At 42.2% G+C, this 19,430-nt stretch overlaps 1 protein-coding gene and 1 long non-coding RNA gene across 2 annotated transcripts; one reads left to right on the top strand and one right to left on the bottom strand.

The window, feature by feature from the left end:
* Positions 1 to 3,079: 3,079 nt before the first annotated feature.
* On the top strand, positions 3,080 to 3,857 carry LOC146175081 (uncharacterized). The gene is made up of 2 exons (XR_014701788.1): positions 3,080 to 3,267; positions 3,715 to 3,857. It is a non-coding gene; the product is annotated as an uncharacterized LOC146175081 (long non-coding RNA).
* Positions 3,858 to 4,256: 399 nt separating this feature from the next.
* Positions 4,257 to 11,210, bottom strand: LOC146175080 (uncharacterized). Its single transcript, XM_084584502.1, has 4 exons — positions 10,851 to 11,210; positions 9,247 to 9,303; positions 5,748 to 5,825; positions 4,257 to 5,394 (listed from the first exon to the last, which is right to left on the bottom strand). Exons 1-4 carry the CDS (start codon positions 11,060 to 11,062, stop codon positions 5,388 to 5,390), a joined length of 354 nt encoding a protein of 117 aa, XP_084440628.1. The 5' UTR covers positions 11,063 to 11,210; the 3' UTR covers positions 4,257 to 5,387.
* Positions 11,211 to 19,430: the final 8,220 nt, after the last annotated feature.

Below are 19,430 nucleotides of genomic sequence, written 5' to 3'. Positions count from 1 at the left end.
TTTATTACACATTTTAAACCAACAAAGAATGGTGACTGCACAAAGAAAATAATAGAATCAAAATATAACAGCACCTGTTCTACAAAATGAAATGAGTGAGAATACGAGCCATCCATTAGAATCAGCCAAGTGACACCCGAAGAGCAATGGAGTCAAAACAATAAGCTTAGCCCATTCACGAAGCCAGAGACAACCACGGCTTCATCTTGCGTTATGAGCCTTTGTTTTAGCCATCCTATGTAGTTCCCTGTAACCCAGTTGTTTGAGCATCAAAAAAAAAAAATTTAACAATCGAGTAAGACGTGCGAAAGCTTTTGTGCACAGGTGGCAGTTGATGGAGACGAGGACATCCAGTGCACAGTGCAAGAGTGTGTTGCAGTCTGCACATGGGGGGATCCACTGCAGTTATAGCTACAGCACTTCATACTTGCTTCCCATGAGTAATTCCTGGGTTTGAATCCACTATGTCCCCATTGTTTCTTTTTAGTGTGAAAGCACTACAAGCAGACACACAAGCATTAGACAATTTGGCTATGCCCTGAACCGCTGGATTAGTGCTAAATACATTCATGCTCACATAAGGCACAATAAAAGACACTAACTTCAAAGCATCCTGCCCATTCGTAGCTGACCATATTTGCCAAAAGCCTAGACAGTCAAAGCCTAAGAAGCTGATGCCCACCTGCCCCCTTTGCCCCATTACTGCTGCCATAACACTCAACAAATGGGAGGAAGCCGCTGGCTTGGTAATCGCTGAACAATATTGTTATGAAGACGAAATAATCTACAATATTCTTACTGATATTGCCGCCAACTGACCCTGCCACTCTGTCACTGACACAACAGCTCTAGCCAACTTTGGCACCGACCCTGCACAGAACATGCAAGTTCCAACTGTCGACTTTCAGAATCGGCAAGCCTCGCTGCCTCAAGCATTCACAAGAGCAGTGAATGTTATATGACCTTGCTGGACTCCTTGATTGTGACTTTCAATGGCAACAGAAAGCTATTAATGAATAGATGTCAAGATGAACATAAGTATACCCAACAGCTTGCCTTTTCAGATCACTTGCCCCCCTCTCTCCTGTTTTATATCACCCTTTCAAAGCATGATGCTCCAAGCCTTCATTACCATTTCAAAAGCTGATCAGAGTGGAAGCAAGTGCTTATAGTGCAGTTCGGCAAGCAACTTTTTCTTATAAAGGCAAGATCTTGTCAATGTGCCTGAGTAAGCCAGCAGCGAGGAATTCACTTCACCAAAGACAAGATATCTGGAACGTGCCCACTCTCATTAACTGACAAAGATATATTAGTAGCAGATTTAGGAGGAGGAACAACTTTTATTTCATTTATCTCTTTCTTCCCAAGTGGAGCCCTGCATTCAGTGCTCCATGTGCCACCACTTTCCTCCAGGCCCGTTAGACTACAATTGTAAGAGGTGCAAAAGAAAAAAAAAATGAAAGGCCAGAAAGTGAAAAAAAAATATATATATAGAGACAAAAAATAATGGGAAAAAGAAGATGCACAGAGAACACATCCTTCACTACATCAGGTTTAAACTGTACCCAAATACTCGCCAAGCAGGCAAAATTAGGAAAGATGTATGAAAGGGTAAATGAAGCACAACTATAAATACATACCTCATAGAAGCCACATGACAGGAAAAAAAAACAAGCTTACTTGTAACAATGGCAAAACATTTAGCAGGGAGAAGGAAAATGTACATATATATATGTATGTATACAATTGGAAAAAGAATGAGCAAAAATGACAAATGTAAAAGTAAAGGCAATAAAAAACTCAGTAAGCATCCATGACTGGAAAACTTCCAAAATGCATAAAGCTGCACAAGTGGAAACAAGGAGTGAAAGAGGAAACCGACACTTACTAAAGGTAATGCCTATTGCACCAATACTGCAGGCTTCTGAAGCTCAAGCCTCAGTGAATAACAGTGCACCACAGAGGAGTTATGAAATGTATCGACACAACTCGTGGAACTATTGTTAAAGCATCTAGCAGAGCTGGTTCAGTCTAAAGGAGTAACTCAGACCTGCACATCGCAGCACCTCCAGCAAAAAAATGATAATAATAGAAAATAAAAGAAATAATAATAAAAAGAAAGAAGTGGTATGCCCAAAGTACCTATTTGCTCGACAAAGAAGCAGGAGCCCTCCTCTGTACAGAGCATGGTAGGGTGTCTGCAGGGGGTCTGACACCTTCCAATTACCTAGCTCAGTCTTCAAACCTCATTGGGGTGCAGGTGCCCTAGCAAAAAAGACCAATAGGGTGCGTTATTGGTTTTATAAGAATCGGTATTGGTTCTGTAGGTATTCTATGTGTTTTATCTGCATTTCTATGAGACTTATTCAGAAACTCATAAATCTTATAGACTGGTACATATTTGTCCTATAGGCAATAGTATTGGTTTCATAGGTTTATCGGTGGGTTGTATAAGAAAAGTATCAGACCAGTGCAGAAGCCCATACATCTTATAGGCTGATACATGCTTGTCTTGTAGACTACTACATATTGGTTCATGTGTCTGATACATCAGTATGCCTTTGTTTATGGGTCTTGCATGCAGGATCAGTACGTTGGAGATTTTAGGTCTATGTCATTGTTTCCTTTTCCATCTCGGACACATCCCCAAAACTCACGCATTCATCCCGTTTATTGAGTATTGCCGTAACGTACAATATTAGCCGCAATAACAATTGAGAACGCTGCGCGCGTTCTCAACAAACTACGTACGGTTGGAGCCGCAAGACGCGCGACGCTGTTGCTACTGGATCACTGAATGGAGATGGGAAAGCACGTGGATATAGCACGGTTCTGTCGGGGCCCAGCTCAGTCACAATCACCTACATGTGCAGAGCAGGACGGTGAAATGGATTGAGAGGCGCGCGTCCAAGCAACTGCAACGCTGCAGCCGCCGCCGAAGCGAGAGGAGTCGACATCGAGCACGCGACGAGTACGGCTCGAGCTGCCGACGCGGTAGCGCGATGCCGGCGGCGCTTCGCAGCGGAGAGGTAGGTTTCCTTTCTCTCACTCCCACTCCCGCGCAAGCGTTCCCGTGCTGGCCTCTCTCATCCTCCTTTCCACCTCTCCTCTGGGCGCGCATGCGCAGCTCCGTAGAGGCATTGGCGCTTGCGCGATCGCTGATCGGGCAGCAGTTCGGTCGGTGCCCTGTGTTTATAAGTTTTCGCCGATTTTCGGGGTGCTTCTCGAGGATATCAACGTTCCAGCGCACGTTCAGCTTTTGATCAGGTGCGTGTGCATCACTTGCAACTTCGGGCTGACGTTTATACTTTGTCAGTGTATGATGTGGCTTTGCGTTGCAGAATGCCGTTGCCTGCACGCCAACAAAGGAATTTGAATCGCGCGGTGTGATATAACGCAGCGTCGAGTTTTAAAGTTGTCGGCACGATTTCTTGAAAGCATTGATGAAACTTTTTAGCGTTAATCTGTTTTCGAATATCGTGCGCACTGTGTCTAAGTGGCAGAACCTGTGGTGAGGCGAAAGGCGGAATGTTGGTTCAGCAGCTACCTCGGCGTTCAGTAATGGCGGCGCCTCTCCTAACTGCCTCCGCATGAATACGCGCGCAATCGCGGTTGCCGGTATATGTGTGGACCGATTTTTTGAAGTCATGGTGGTGTCGCGTTCTTGAAATCGCTTATTTTTCAAGCTGTAACGCAATTTTTTATTTCTTTCAGGTGCCTTAGCATTTGAGAGACTACATCATCGGGCCGAAATCCGCAATCTTGGAATCGAGGGCTATCTGGATGCAGTCAATGTTTGGATTATGTGCCAGTATGCGTTGCCGCTGTCATTGTGGATTAAAATGTGTATACATGCACCTGCTGCGTAACTCATCCCTAGAAAATGGAACATAGCTGCCCTCTCCTTTCAGGTGTCCGGAGAGGTAAAACACACGCAGCTACTCGATGAGACCAATTTTCCATAGGGCCTACAAAACCAATAGGAAGCCTACTGGTTTTGTAGGTCTATCAGATTATTGACAGCTATAGGTGTACTAGCATTACAGACCTATCAGTTTATCAGATGCCATAGGACCGATAAAACCATAGCCTATACGACCAGTAAACAATTGACCTATAAAACCAATACTCCAGTAGACCTGTAAAACCAATCGGCTAGGATACCCATAAGACCAATACTCTGGCAGACCTATAAAACCAATATCAATAATCTGATAGGCTATTAGTTTTCTATCGGATTTTTTTGCTAGGGTGATCTCTATTGGAGGTGAGATGGTCAACACCAGGCTATTTAGCTGAGTCAATTTGTATCTTTTCTACCAAGGGCAGTCATACTCGCTTTCTAGCCACAGTTTGAGTAACTGTCACATGACATCAAAGCAGGCACAATGCTGGTAATCGGGGATGAAACCATCCACCACATCAAAACGAGGTCACGGCAAGGCAAGGTCCCTTGACTCTATTAATAAACAGGCACTTAAGATGTGCCTTTTCTAGCCACTTCAATATGCTTCACAGCAGTCCTGCACACTGGAGCAGGATCTCAATATTCGTACGAAGAGCCCCCGGGGTAGTAGCACCAGCCACACCCATAAAAGCCATTAAATTGTTTATAGTTTCCGACTGCTGAACGAATGGCATCCACTGAATATGCAGCTGCAAATACCCTTATTTGGACCTGTTCTCCATGTTTAACTAATGGAAATCCTAAGGAAAGCTTCTGTAGCTCCTTTGCAAAGAGTGTAAAAAGAGTGGTCATGTTTGGCTTTGAAAAACCAAAACAAATAGCAGGCATAAGCCTGTTCTGCTTTCAGACTGCAAGGTCCAGCTCAAGAATATCACACTGAACTGGCCAGATGTCAAACGTTAATTTTTAAAACATTTTAATTCTATCTGTATTCCACAATAGTGAAATATTGTTAGTTGAAAAATCAGCCGACAGCCTGGCATGTTCTATGTCATCCACTACGTCATCACACTTCCTCTGATTCTTTGCGGAAGCAACTTCAAGTTTTGCTGCCCAAGAATTCGTTGAAGCTGCTCTTTCAAAGGAATTACAAGAAAGGAAGAGCAAAAGGCTATGTCAATATCCCATTCACAGTTCTCGCAGTGAATCTCAATCTGAGCTGTACTACCCAAGTACCTGGTACAATCAAGACAATAGAAGTGGTTCTCAGCTTCAGGAATGCGTACACCCAAAGCTTTGAAAAGCAAGTATATTACAATTTTTTGAGCTTTTCCTGGGTACTAGATGATATTCAGCAGGTCCAGCGGGTCTGTCATCCCCCTGGTCGCTGACTTTATGGTGCATCACATAGGACATGAGAAGGGCTGCAACTTGTGTCCTCTCATCAGCAACTTGCAAAGTACTTTGTTGAGCTCTGCAGTCAGCATCTTAAAATAAATGAGATATTCCACAAATATTAATTGGAGGAAAATGTTAGTTCACATCAAATTTTCCTACAGTCCACTTATACATAAGTGCCAAATAGCAGAGTCTAACTGATACAATGACAGGTGTATTTTACTGACAAACAGTGCGATATGGTTCCTTGCATGATAAATTCCATTTTTTTACATTTGTTAGGGCCAGCATAAAGGTGAGCATGTACTGAACATGCAAGCCAGAGAAAGGTTATCTGCCCAAAATGCTTAACATTTGCACTTGATTCAAAGCTTTTGGTGTCAAGATGGAATTATCTGGCATTTAAATCTTCAGCATTTCAGAAAAAAAGAAACATGCTCACTTGAGGACCTCAGTCTTCATCAGAACCTGAGCTGTCTGCATCACTTGGCACAGGATAAAGTACTGGCACTTCTTCCTGCTTTGATAAAAAAAAAATGTGAGTCCAGAGGAGAAAATCTTGCCTCACTCAATAAGAACTTAGCCCAGCTTTCCTTTCTGAAATTACTGAAGCTTAAAATATTCATATCATGGTAAGCTTCATGAACAGCACTGCACGCCACTTACAACTATTATATGACAGTAGCATATTAATCAATGTTGCATGGCAGTTTCATTAAACCAAAGAGGGGGAGCAGAAAAGTGGACACAACAGAACCAATTCTTTAAAAAAAGAGAGGATGGCCACTACATGCAATTCATTTTTATAATCAGTTTATGAGGCTCGATAAACGTTTAAAGAGACAATAGCTATCTCTGCTAGTTTCCTATTTAACTAAAATTTGTTCAATTACTTTTTAAATCAAAATAAGTTTTTTAGTTACTCCGGCAGAAATTGCTGGAGTTCTCACTTGCATGTGAAAGGCTTAAGCGCTCATATGGCAATTATAATTTTAAAAGCAACTGTTATAACTGAAATTGATTGAAACACCCACCTAAAGCCGTATATGTAAACACTTTGGATGTTAAGGGGAGTCAATGGAAGGAAAAGGAGAAATGCTACATGGTGAACGCTGGAAGGCCAAGTTTGCTACATGGCCGCTTGCCAACTGCAAGCCAAAAAGTGTTCGTAATTTCAGTATCTGGAACGATATTCAGCCAGGAAGAGCACCTTTTTTAGTAGTCTTGGCGGCATTAGAGTTAAAATCAGCAATTCTCCAGAACTAAACATTTAAATAACTAAATGTACATTGGAAAAGTGTAAATCTTAAGCAACTACATTGCCATAGGTCAAGCACTCATCTTTTATGTCTTTTATGATAACCTGAGTCTCCTAACATTGTGGCATCCTATGGCAGACACGAGTAATTGTGTGCAGCGAGGGGTAATTATGGCGTGCTCTTGTTGCAGCAAAAACTTGAAGATGCACGTGGTAGCACTGACTGACCATGATTTTGCTTCTTCCAGAGCCACACATGGCTCCTCCTAATGGTCAGGCTAGATACGTACATGGATCTGATTCTGCTAAACAATATTTAAGTATATATTTAGCAATTCTTTGCTTCCACCTTGCGCAGCTGCTAAATTAGAGGAGAAAAGAGTAATTCAGGCCCTACCAATCTTGATGCATAGAAGGTGACAAAGCCCTGACTAAGCCTTGAAGCATATTTTTGTTTATCCACTTCCCTCCAAAATCACAGTGACATACCTCTCCAAGACACTGAACTGCTTTTTGCATAATTATCGCAGGCATTACTGATCACAGAATCTCACTCTTGGTAGCGCGAGTGACACTCAAGCTGAAAGAAAACTAAAAAACCTTCAGCGTGATGCATATCAAAGCCACATCCCTGTTTATGCAACAATGTGACCAGGGCTTAAAGTGCTGTTTTGTGATATGGGTCAGGTAATAAAAGGTGGGAAAGAAAAAAATAAAAAGTATCTGAAGAGCCACTGACTTTTCAGTAAATCCATACAACTATAGGTGTCATTGGCATTAAAATTATGATTTTAAAGTCATCAATAAAGCTTGACAGAAGCAAATTAACAGACTTTAGTGAGTGACCTTATATTTATTGATGACCAACCTCAGATAGGGTGTCCTCTAAGCATGGTAAACACACTTGATAACACTGTGTATTTTGGAAACTGCAACTTGGTGACATTGGAAACCCTGTCCTCCTACAGGTGCTCTCATTTTTCAGCTTTTGTCAAGCCATTTCCTTGCGTTAGCAGCAACTCAGCCACTAATTCCTGTTTCTTGCCTGAGGCTATCAGTGTTCAGAGCGATAAATGGATTTCAAACCTGCAAACCTGGTCCTTTCTCCATGAATATGAGCATAATACTATGCTTTCATACATAGTCATCTTAATTACTGCATTACGACTTGGGATTTCACATATCCTTCTCACGTGACATCACACCACTACAACACGTATAAAACCAAGCTTTACGTATATTTACATTCAGCCCATACCGTGCCAATATTCCCAAGTTTTTTCAGCAACTTAACATTCTTCCCATCTCTGCCTTACTCACGTATAACTTAGGCACTTTCACATATTTTTTTGTTATTAACAACAATCTTCTCTAGTTTATATATCGTCAAGATCTTACTGACCCCAATACCATTAGATTTTCATCAAGAAGTAATTTTCTCCTGCCAAGAGTGTGCACTAATTACCGTAGTTGGATTCACATCAGTCAAAGCATGGAATAACATACCTCCGGACATCAAATCAAGTCTTTTGATACATTTGTTTAATGGCGCTCATTTTGTTCTTCAATTCTTCAATCATTCAGTGCCACCAACTAATGAAATACTTCATACACACTTCGTAAAAAGTTACTTTTAAAACTTGTTTTCTTGCACATGTTCACTTGTTTGTATTAATATTTGAATAATGGATACTTGTATTTTCTTGTATTACTTTACGCTATGCTGCTGTTCTTCCTTTCATTTTTTTTTATGATATGATACTACTTGTCGTTCTGTCTACGGCTACTTCTTTGTGGGGTATTCTATAATTTCAGAATGAATTTTTCTTCCTTGCCTCTATAACATTTATTTGTTATAGAGGCAAGGGAAAACATTATTATTGTTATAACATACTATATTTTTACTTTGTACATTTGCTGTAACCACTGCTCCCTTTCATAACTCGTTTTAATTAGCTGAGGAGGTCCCAGTACAGTACATTTCACTATGGGACTCCTTTTGTATTTATTATGTATGTAATGCTATCATATATGAAGTGCAATAAACTTGAAACTTGACAAAAAAAAAATTGAAATCTTGGACCCTGGTTGCAGTTTTAGTTTAGATCTTTAGACCTCAATCTTCTTTTTTTTTTCTACTTGCAGCACAATAGGTTACAAAAAAAAAAAACAACAAAAAAAAAAAAACAAGCACAAGAGCTACTGTAACGTTTCCATAACAAATTCTGGGACAGGCCAAACTAAAATGTTACAATTTTACATGCGCTGTTGCCGGCTGCTCCAGGAGAGTGTCATGCACATCTGTGCCTACTGGCAAGCAATATCTTGCTTTGGCCTGGTGTAAGAAAGGCAGGGTTATTGGTTATCACATTTATCACTTTTTAGTGGCAGCTCTAATAGGTCACCAAGATTCTCAACAGAGAAATAAAAGGTATTTTGAAACATCTCAAAATAAAGACCATCAAGGAAAGAATGCAGTGTGAGATGTCATGTGTAAACTATGCTAACTGTGCTTAGTTTGAACTGTGCTGAAAATTAGATACCAGATTATAAATCAAGAAACTTCGTACTGTGCGAATATGAAGTTCCTTGTAGTGGGGGCAACTGAAACAAATATGTAATTAAACACTGACAACTTTGTGCCATGAGCATTCTCTTTCTCTGCCAAAAGCCTTTTTCATACCTGGCATCAATCCAGGGGCACCTCTCTATCCTCGTCTTCATCAATGCTCTGTGTAACCTGGTAACAAAGAGCATAGATGTTAGACATTAAATCAGCCGACTTCATGAAACATCGGGCACACCGTTAACATACATTCAAGTAAAGCTTCGAATGCAGAGCTCTATGCAACATGCTGAAGTGCATGTGCCCCCCCCCTTACACACACACACACACACACACACACACACACACACACACACACACACACACACACACACACACACACACACACACACACACACACACACACACACACACACACACACACACACACACACACACACACACACACACACACACACACACACACACACACACACACACACACACACACACACACACACACACACACACACACACACACACACACACACACACACACACACACACACACACACACACACACACACACACACACACACACACACACACACACACACACACACACACACACACACACACACACACACACACACACACACACACACACACACACACACACACACAGCGGCCCTTCCTACTATGCTATATATCTAATAATGTAAATAATATATCCTGGTTCGTATGTTAACCGCATGGAACTAAAATAGTAGAGTTAGGGCAAGGGTGATGCATTAGTTTAATTTCAGCTCACAGAATCCAAGCACAAGCTATTTAACAATCAGACGTGGAGGTAATGCATAAAAGACTAGTCCTGGACTCACACTGATATGACCTGTTTTCCTCCTCCAAAGCGGCAGAAAAACATTGATGGAACTATTTGAGAGATGTAGGGTAATTGTGACGGTGGTGGCAGAAAAATATTTTCCTCATTATCTCATTTATTGTGCAGTTCCATTTTTTCAATGTTGTCTATCACCACAGGACTGTGAGATTCACAGTAAACCATTAAAATCACTTCTCCAGTCACTAAGGAAGTGCAGATCACCTCACAAAAAGGGACCTCCTAGAAATCCTGTTTTTGCATCTCGACAAGGTCTCTCAACAGCTAAACAAAGATTATGCGGTGTTCTGGTTTTCTCTCTAAGTGCCTGTTGCTGGAAGTTCCATTATTTGTGATTGCATATATGATGCAGCTTAAAACAAAGCCCCTTCCCCCCCCTCCCTCCCCCTCCTCCTACTCTCATAGGTTGCAGCCCACTGGGAGCAGAGAGCTTATTTAAGATGACACTTAGTCTATGAAGGTGCTGTACGGAATACCGTGCCAATTACTGTAAAAGGTCAGTAAACATGGCGTCAGTGTAACGTCCAGCGCCCAGGCAGTGAGAGATTCAAAGTAGCAACTTCCGGGATGTTTGGCGTACTTATAACCCCCCCCCCCCCCCCCCTCCGCCACTTTTTTTTTTAATTTTTTTTATTTTTTTTTTTACGAGAGATCTCGACTGCGCACACACTTATGCAAATGAGACGCTCCTCAAAGATCGCGCTTTCCGACCCCAGAACAATTATTAGACTCGGCTCTATGTTTTCAAATGAAATGAATTAACACCATGAAAGCAAGCCCAGATTTGAGTAAAGTCTGTCCGCGCGTCTTTAGCCAACCGAGTTCGAACGTATATATTTACCTCTCCGGCCGCCTTGTACTACTGCAGAGTGGTCGGTAGAACTGTCGTCGTCGTAGATCTCGCCAAACTGGGGGCGTCGAAGTCAGAAGCTCCACCGCTCGAAGAGGCGTGAGAGGTCTCGGCAGCCATGTGCATTCTGAACCGCCGATTTTCTGTTTTTCTGTGCATGAGCACATATCTTGCTCAAGGTGGTGTTTGCACCTTAAAGGCATAGCGCGCGTCGTTCCACAGGTTCCAAAGTCCCCCTTTTGTCACAGAACGCACATCGACGAATCAGTCCAATAAAACGTATCCAGAAATCGTCCTGCCTTTACAGCTAGGCCTAGGCCTTCCCTTGGCAAAGCGGTGTGTGTTTGTCGATTAACTCATGGATCTATGGTTTGGTGTGGTGATTAAATAGATAACTACCACATCTGGTGAATAGTGTAGATCATGAACGTAAATGTACATACCACTGAAATTAAGTGGTACTATGCGCCACCTGCCTTTTGTATTTTGTGAAAACTACCTTGCAACAGTAGCCTTTAAGCCACAGAATCCTTGGCCTACATCGTTTTAATTCACTCGTTTTCATTCTCGGGATAAAAATTCAAACGCTGAAGAGCGTGAAGGACTGTCCGTTGAACATGCATGCATGGGTACATGAGCGCAGCCGCGGTATCCAAGTTGAAACGGACGTTCAGGGCACAAGATTAATTCCCGGGTCGCTCGAAATTGAATTTGGCTTTCCTGCAGTAACGCACTTGCACAATTGAACCGCTGAACGATTATGGTCTAATTGCTATAGTTTTTTTCTTCAAGGACCATATATAGTTATTTGATACTGCCCATGGTAAATTGCATGGTCTAATTTGTTTATAGAACTTAATTCCCAGTTGATATATCTGGCTGGCTTATAGAAATTTCTTGCAAAAAGGGTCCTGGGTTCGCGCTGCAAGCTTTCATGCTCTACGTGCTTCCAGCATTAACACACGCTCGACCCCATGAGCACTGCACCTGATTTTCCGGTCCGGGCCCGGCCCATGCCCACCGTTTAAAGGCCGAGCCCAGCCCGGGCCCATAACTCCAAGCCCGGGACTGGGCCTGGCCCATGCACACATGAACCAGGCGCGTACCTGGCCCGCGTTTCCACTAGGCCCGCCCCAGGCCCGACAAAGTCTGCATGCGCAGACGCCTTAAATATGTACTGCTTACCGCCAGTACATAAAAATAAGCCAAGATGAGACAAAAAAAAAAAGGAAACTTACAGTAATAATATTCTCAACAGAGAATTAATTGCAGTAGTATCTGTAGAAGCAAAGGTTTCGTCAAGAGAGTTTTGGGAAGACATTTTACTCCTCTGTCTACAATACGCTTTCTTTTATTCGGCGTCAAATAAATCACTGGACCAAATTCAGCGGCAGGTTTCCTTCATTTCCGAAAGAAGCTGTATACACACAAAGCCCCGGCCCGCGGCCCGTTCCCTTGCAGTGTTCTACCGACCCCCTGCCCCAATCCCGATCACGTATATAACACAAGCAAATATACGGGACGTCGTGTCAGACACGTATGGCGAGCTTAGTACGGATCACACATATGCTCTTTCACATATGTACTACAATCAGCTGAATACGGCAGCGACGATGTCTTGCGATGTGTTTGCTAACACGTTGAAATGGCCACAGAGCGTAGCGTGGCGGAACGTCCAGCCACGATGGCCACGATGCCGATCTTCTCTGTCTCTTACTCAAGTGATTAAGAGGGACTCACGCATACCACTTTCAGGACTAGATCATACCTGCTAAACCTCCTGCGTCCCTTTTGTTTTCCTGAATACATTCGAGGGGTGCACATACATCATGACTGATGTTTTGTGGTCGTGTGCGCCTCTCAGCTAGCAGTTCTAGTGAAATGATGCCGAGACAGCGAGAAAGCCGAATTGTTATCCTCTCGAACAATCGTCCTCATAACGCTGCGGACGAGTTCTTCGTTAACTTCCGGGCAAAAGGAGCAACATGCAGTACGACTTGTCTGACGACGGCGACCGCTAATTGACAAAAAAATTTGATAATGAAATTGCTACGCCTTTGTATATGAAGCTGTACACATTATGGTGCGTTACAAAACCTAAGCAGACACAAAAGCAGATGCAAAAGGAGCTGTGTAAGAACATTGTGTGTGTCAATGTCAAGCGAGACAAAAATGTGTCGTGTAGGCCTATAAAATTTGAAAAATAAATATATAAAAAAAGTTGCTTAATACGGCCTCCGAGATCACCGTTTGGTGATCTCGGAGGCCATGCTTGTATACATGGTAAAAAGATGTCATAAGTGAAAATGAATAAATGAGGAAAAAGATCGTTAAAATAGAATAACAAGGGCTATATTTGGGCTAAATGGTGTGAGTTACTACTAAAAGAAGAGACAGAAACATTATTTACTCCTTATAGGTGGCGGGTGCGACACACGTGCGATTAAGCCATTTTGGGATCCATTGGTGACATGTGATACCTTGTTCAAGTTCGCGCTGTTCCAATTTCCGACGCAGTCGTCAAACGTAACTCAAAAACCTTGCCGACGTTCAGCGGCCCTTCACAGAAGGTTAATCGGATAAACGTTGCCTGGCCCGAGAGGATAAAAAACGGCGGGCAACTGGCTCATCAAAGCTGCTCGTCGCGCAAGCTGTCAAGTTCAGCCGTAAGTATACAGACTGTTATTATATTTTTTGCAGATGTAGAACTGGCGCCCTTGCATTGAGCCAGATAGCGTTGCTATTTCGCTGTGGCGGTATGCATGCATGTTTATCAAGAAGGAGGAATAGACTTCGCGTATCTCCTCCACCTGCGGCTGGCGCTTCGCCTCGGATGCTGACTGGTGCGCGTTGTTCTTCGGTCAGGTTGATCGCGCCCAGCTGGGTCTCAGGTCACAGCTGTGCAGGGTCTCCCATGTTCTTTGGTTATTTATATTTACGGCCCTCCTTGGGGAGAAGGGGCATGCACGTAGTACTCAACATGTCGACAGTGCAGTAATTTTTCCCCAACGTTGGTATTAAGGGAGAAAAAAATACGATGTCACGCCACAGAAAGACTTTTGGCACATATCGCAGTGTCCGGATTTTGGAGTGACGTAAACAAGTGGAGCCATGGTTAAAATACTTTATGCTTGTTTCTGTACTCTGAAGGGACGGAAGAGGAAAGTTTTTCGTCAAGAACTGGTCCTATATACCAAAAACCGGCGTTATTGGTTTTTTCAGATGCCGTAATTTTTTTTACCGGCGAATGTTTATCAATGTTTTTTGGTTAGAACCGGAAAGTACATTGCCTGCTTGTGCCGTCTGTTTTTTTTTTTTAACGATATTTACTGCCTAAGGGCATCAGTAGGGTATGAGATGAAGAATGAAGAAATGATTAAATTAATGGAAAAAGGTTGGGTGATTTTAGGAAGTGAAGGAGTGAGCATGATGTCCCTCCGTCCAGGTGATATACGAGGCAGGATTGTTTGCTGGTAGGCTAGCTATCGCCAAGTGCCGGATTCGTGTCAATTTCAGTGCTGGGCAGTCCCACAGCAAGTGGTGAATGTCGGCTTCAACATTTTTGTTCTTGCATATCGGACACCGTGGGTGGGGATATAAGTGTCCCCGCCCAGGGTGTTCGATATGTAAAAACAAATATGAACGTAGTCATTGCTTTTTCAGAGCAAGAGCTCAATTTTGAACTGTGCCATTTGTATGTTAGGGCAAGTGATGTCATTCGCAAGCTATAATATAGAGTGAAGCAAAGACGGGTATGAGAATGTCTGCTAATAGGTTTTCTTCTTCCTAGCTGTGCGCAGCAATCTGGAAATATTACTGAATGCAATGCTTGAGGAAGAGGAGGGATATGGTGATGCCCATCGACTGAAGACCAGCAAGGTTTCTGTCTTCTGTACCTTCCATTCGTGTGTTATAGGCCATAATGAGAAAATGTTTTGTATTGCTTTTTAGATTTCTGTAAAAATGTATTGTTTTCCTTCTTTGACAACAGCATAAAATGCTTACGTTTGCAATCTAATCCCTGAGACAGAGTCAGAAATTAAATAGATCTGCAGGCCATTAAGATATGTTTTAAGATCATCATGTAGCAACTTCCTTATTCGAGTTAGCAGTGTGCTGCAGAAGCCTGTTTGAGCCAGAAATCCTGTACAGGGTGGTCGTGAAACCCCATGTGTATCGGCCAGCTCCACAGCATCTTGGAGCTGATAGATTGTCAAATTATTCAGCAGAAAGCTTTTTATGTTATTCAGTAAGTCTGGCACACCAATTTCAGCGAGTTTAACATGCAGTACATTGGCAAAATAAATTATTTTTCTGAGCCTTAATGGGCAGCTTGGTGGCATCACCTGTTGCCTTAGTGTTGATGCTAAGCTTTCACTATTCTCTTAAGTACCACAGCTTGCTATTGAAAATAATGTTCAAATTGCATTCTTCATTATACTATTAGTCTCTTACATTCCTCCAGGCCTCTTATTGATGAATGACTGCTGCTTGTTAAAAGCTAGGAATCAGTTCTAAATTGTTTGTGTTTAAGCAGCTAAACCTCATTTTTGAAAAAAAAGTTATGGTGTTTCTTTTTTGTATAATAGAAGTCAGGAAAACGAAAGGGGGAGACAGCATCTTAGGCTGGAATTAGATCAAAAGGTAAGCAACTACATGTTTTTGGCTATGTTGAAGTAGTTAGAAGGCTTATCTATGCATAACTCATATTGAATAAAAAATTGTCATTGGCAATTTAAATACACTTTTGCAATATTATGATCCTCCACATAAATAAGAGTTAAAATCAGTCAAAAATTTTTCATATTGTGTCTACTGGAGAAATGAATGGCTTGTTTGCAATTTTAATGGCCTGGGAATGCAGCATCATATTATGCATGTAGTGATCACACAGCCTCAGCTCTCTGTGTCAATTTCTACAGGTCACGTTACAGCTAATGATTACTTTTGTAAATGGGGAAGGATTTTCACGGTACAATTGAGTGTCACAATTAAAGGCCTGTGATCAATCATTACATGGCACTCTCTGGCACATTAAATGATTGGCATGGTGCATGTGCAGAATTAGACTTATGATGAGGAATGTTTTTCAATGCCTGTCCCAGTCCTATCTGCCATCACTGCAAATTTGTGACTGCCTGCAACCCAGTATTGATTTCAAAGCTCTGGCTTGACTTAGAAAGGGGTCCATTCACAGCTGGTTCATTTATTGCTATGTCTTGAAGCCGGTTAACCATTGGAGGGCCTGTCTAAGAGTGCACTGTCTTAGCTCAGCGAAACTAACAATAAACGAACACGCAGCGCAGTGCTAATACAGTGGAACCCCACTATAGTAAACTCGGATATAGTAAAATGAAACTGAAGTCCCAGTTCCTCTTCCATAAGTGACATCTTTTGCCTAAATGGTAAAAACATTTTTGGTAACAATCAGTTGTCGTAAAGTGCACCTGGCCACGGGGATGTACTTCCCTTGAAATTACATCACTGCACACGCACTACTTAGAATCGAAGGGCAGATATAAAAAAAAAACAAAAAAATGCTGAACTGCTTTTTTAATGGCTTTATCATCAGGCTCACCAACACTAAGGAGCCAACTTTATATAAGCCTTAGAACCGTGAAGGAAAGAATGCAGTGCATAGGATAAAAAAGTAAAGGTGGTATGAATATGGAAGGAAGGTGGTGCAGTTCACTCAGAAGTAAAAGAGCGGAAAAGCGTAGCAAGAAGTAGGGAAAGAAAGAAATTTCCGAGCCGCAGGGCGAAACACAAGGGAGTGATGGCAAGAAATGTAGGCACGGCATGTTCAGTTTTGCTGTGCTTGACTGTCACATACATTTCTCATCTATTGCCTTTTAAATGCCCTAAACAGTGGAGCGCAATGCCGTGTACATTCAAGGCTTTGGTTTTCACATGAAATAACTCAGTTGAACAATAATAGAGTAGAATGTTGAGCTAATTGGTGTACCATCTTGGAAGGAGGCAGCAGGGCAGGGGAACAAAACCGAAGAAGTGCACACAGACACAAGGACAACGCTGCACTGACAACTATATTGATCTGAACCCGCGCATCTTTTCTCCCTTCACTTTACCTCTGCAGCTAACTTATTCCTTATCTTTAACATCCTGCCAACAAGCGTAATCTGATTCCTTTTTCAACAGTACCACTGAAGGCGTGGTAACACACTGGTCTTCCGAGCTCCTGATTGCACGTGCTTCGAAAATTTCCCTTGTTAACCTGTCCTTATTCCTTCTCAAAACCTTCACATTGTGAAGGTCAGCTGGACATTTTTGGTCTTTGCAAATACAAATAAAGCAGCCTCTGCAGTGCACTGCGAGGTTGGTGTCTGACTTCTCCGATATTGCTGCAGCGTGCTCTCTAATTTTGTCATTAATGAATCTTCCTGTTTGTCCAATGTACTGCTTGATGTAGGGGTTTTTTTTTTTTTTTAGCGCAAACAAAGACAAGAAAGGCGAGACGTTTGCGCTAAAAAAAAAAAAAACCTACATCAAGATGAACTACCAACTCGCCCAGCAGAAAGTTTTAATCAATGTATTGCTTCCCACAATGTAAGGGAATCTGGTAGACAATCCCCTGGATACAATCGGAGTACCTTGTCTGGTGCGCAGTTTGGCATCTAGACTTAAACTCCTGGTTATTCACTCGAGCAAACTTGCCTTTGGCTCTGTTTTATGTCGCAGGACACAATCCGGATGCCATGTCTGTGTCCAATCTTCATCAAATTATGGGTCAATCCATGAGTATATGGTACCACTGACCACTTATTTCTTTGTTTAAAGAAATAATGTAAAGGGCATCCTCGGAAAAAGGAGCCGTCCAAGCTTACTTTGCGTGCGCCTTTACTGCTGATTCTGATCACATGTCGGTGGCAGCACTTTGCAAAGTGTGGAGGCCACGTGCTCCTGTGTTCTCTCTTATATTGCTTCTAGCTGTACTATGTCGCATAATTACATGCCAAAGTTATTGGCACGAGCACAAGACTGCCTGTCTTGTTTGCGTGATAGAAAAAGTTATGCGTTCACATAACCTTTACTGTGTTGAAGAGCTGGAAAGGAGCAGACATTTTCTGCCAGCCAAATAGTCTGTCTCATCATCATTATCATCATCCTTTTCTGTCCCTTAAAGGCCCCAAGTGGGGTATTACATTGGGGGGGGGGGGGGATCGATAACATATGTATCAGCGGTCAGGAAATGAAAAACGAGAACAGGCACTACAATGCAGTAATACAACAGCAATACAAGAATACCATAAATTGTACCTGAGCACAATTCAAAAACTCCTAAAACAGACTATGGCAGTATAAGAGCAAAAACAAATGCAACATAGACCACAATCACATAAACTCGAAAGAATAAAAATTGCACAGAAAGGAAACCATTGTAGTTGTTCGTTTAGATCGGCAGCAAGTATAGCCGTAAATTTAAATGTCATGCTTGGAGGCTATTGATTCGGATAATTTATTCCATGCTGCAATTGGTCTAGGAAAAAAGGACCCGTTGAAAGCATCAGTGTGACCATGAAGACGCTGAACGCTCATTGAATTATAATGGCAACAAGAAGTGCCTAGTGGCAACTCTAAGAGCAAGTTTGGTCAATGAGGACAAAGTTGTGCAATTTTCCGTCGGAATTTCCAGTGGGTGAAGGTCAAGGGAGGCTTTGATACCAGTTATGTAATCCAAATAATGTGCGCTAAAATGTTGTTATCTGAGCACTGTTGCGATACAGTGCTTGTCGTTCAGACTTAGCACTGTATGCGACTACTTTTTTAGAGTACAAACATTTTCGTTGAATTGGGAACCAGAAATCTTGCATCTAGAAAGAAAAGTGCAAATTTTCTTGGGCTCCTCATTCAGAATGCACCTTGAATATTTTAATCTGAGTGCTCGCTTTGTCTGTTTCATCTGAGGCAGTTGAGACCATTGCGCATTATTTTGAGCAAGTGAGTCCATTTAACCGAGCAGCTGGCGGGTGCGTATGTAGGCACACCTTCTTCCTGTAGGTATTGCTTTATGTACACTGGAATATGGACACTGCCTCCTTGCATTCCATTCTTATAGTTGGTGCTGTGCAGTGGTAGCTCAATCGGCGTTGGTTGTACAATACATAGCTGCCTTTTGTGGTGCCACCTCAAGGACGATTTCTAAACTCTGCAAGTGATACCTTTCTGATTATGTCTGCAGACCTTGTGCAGGAGCAAATGAAAAAAAAAAAAAAAGAAGGTTATTTTCTAAGGCCCAGACAAAGGCAAATAAGTTTTACTCAGTAGCATTGTTGGTTGCTGCACGACATAGTGCAAATGATTTCTAGCTGAGTAGTATCTTTGTGTTGCTCTGTGCTGTCGGTAGCTAAATAAGTTTGCGAAATTTAAACTTCACCCATCTGGATGGATGATGGATGGATGATAGTGGCTCTGCCCTTTGTATCGGACGGCAGCTTGCGCCGCCTAGCCAAAAAATTAAAAGAAATATATTTATCTCTTCCCCATTTTTAGCTTCTAATTTGCCCGTATCTGCCCCCCTCCCTTTTTTTCTCTCTTTATTCTCTTGACTTT

Source organism: Amblyomma maculatum, chromosome 11 (assembly GCF_055883805.1).
Source record: "Amblyomma maculatum isolate TAMU_Amacu chromosome 11, ASM5588380v1, whole genome shotgun sequence".
Taxonomy (NCBI): domain Eukaryota; kingdom Metazoa; phylum Arthropoda; class Arachnida; order Ixodida; family Ixodidae; genus Amblyomma; species Amblyomma maculatum.
The sequence above is the reverse complement of the archived record's forward strand: the minus strand, read 5'-3'. Positions and strand labels throughout refer to the sequence as shown.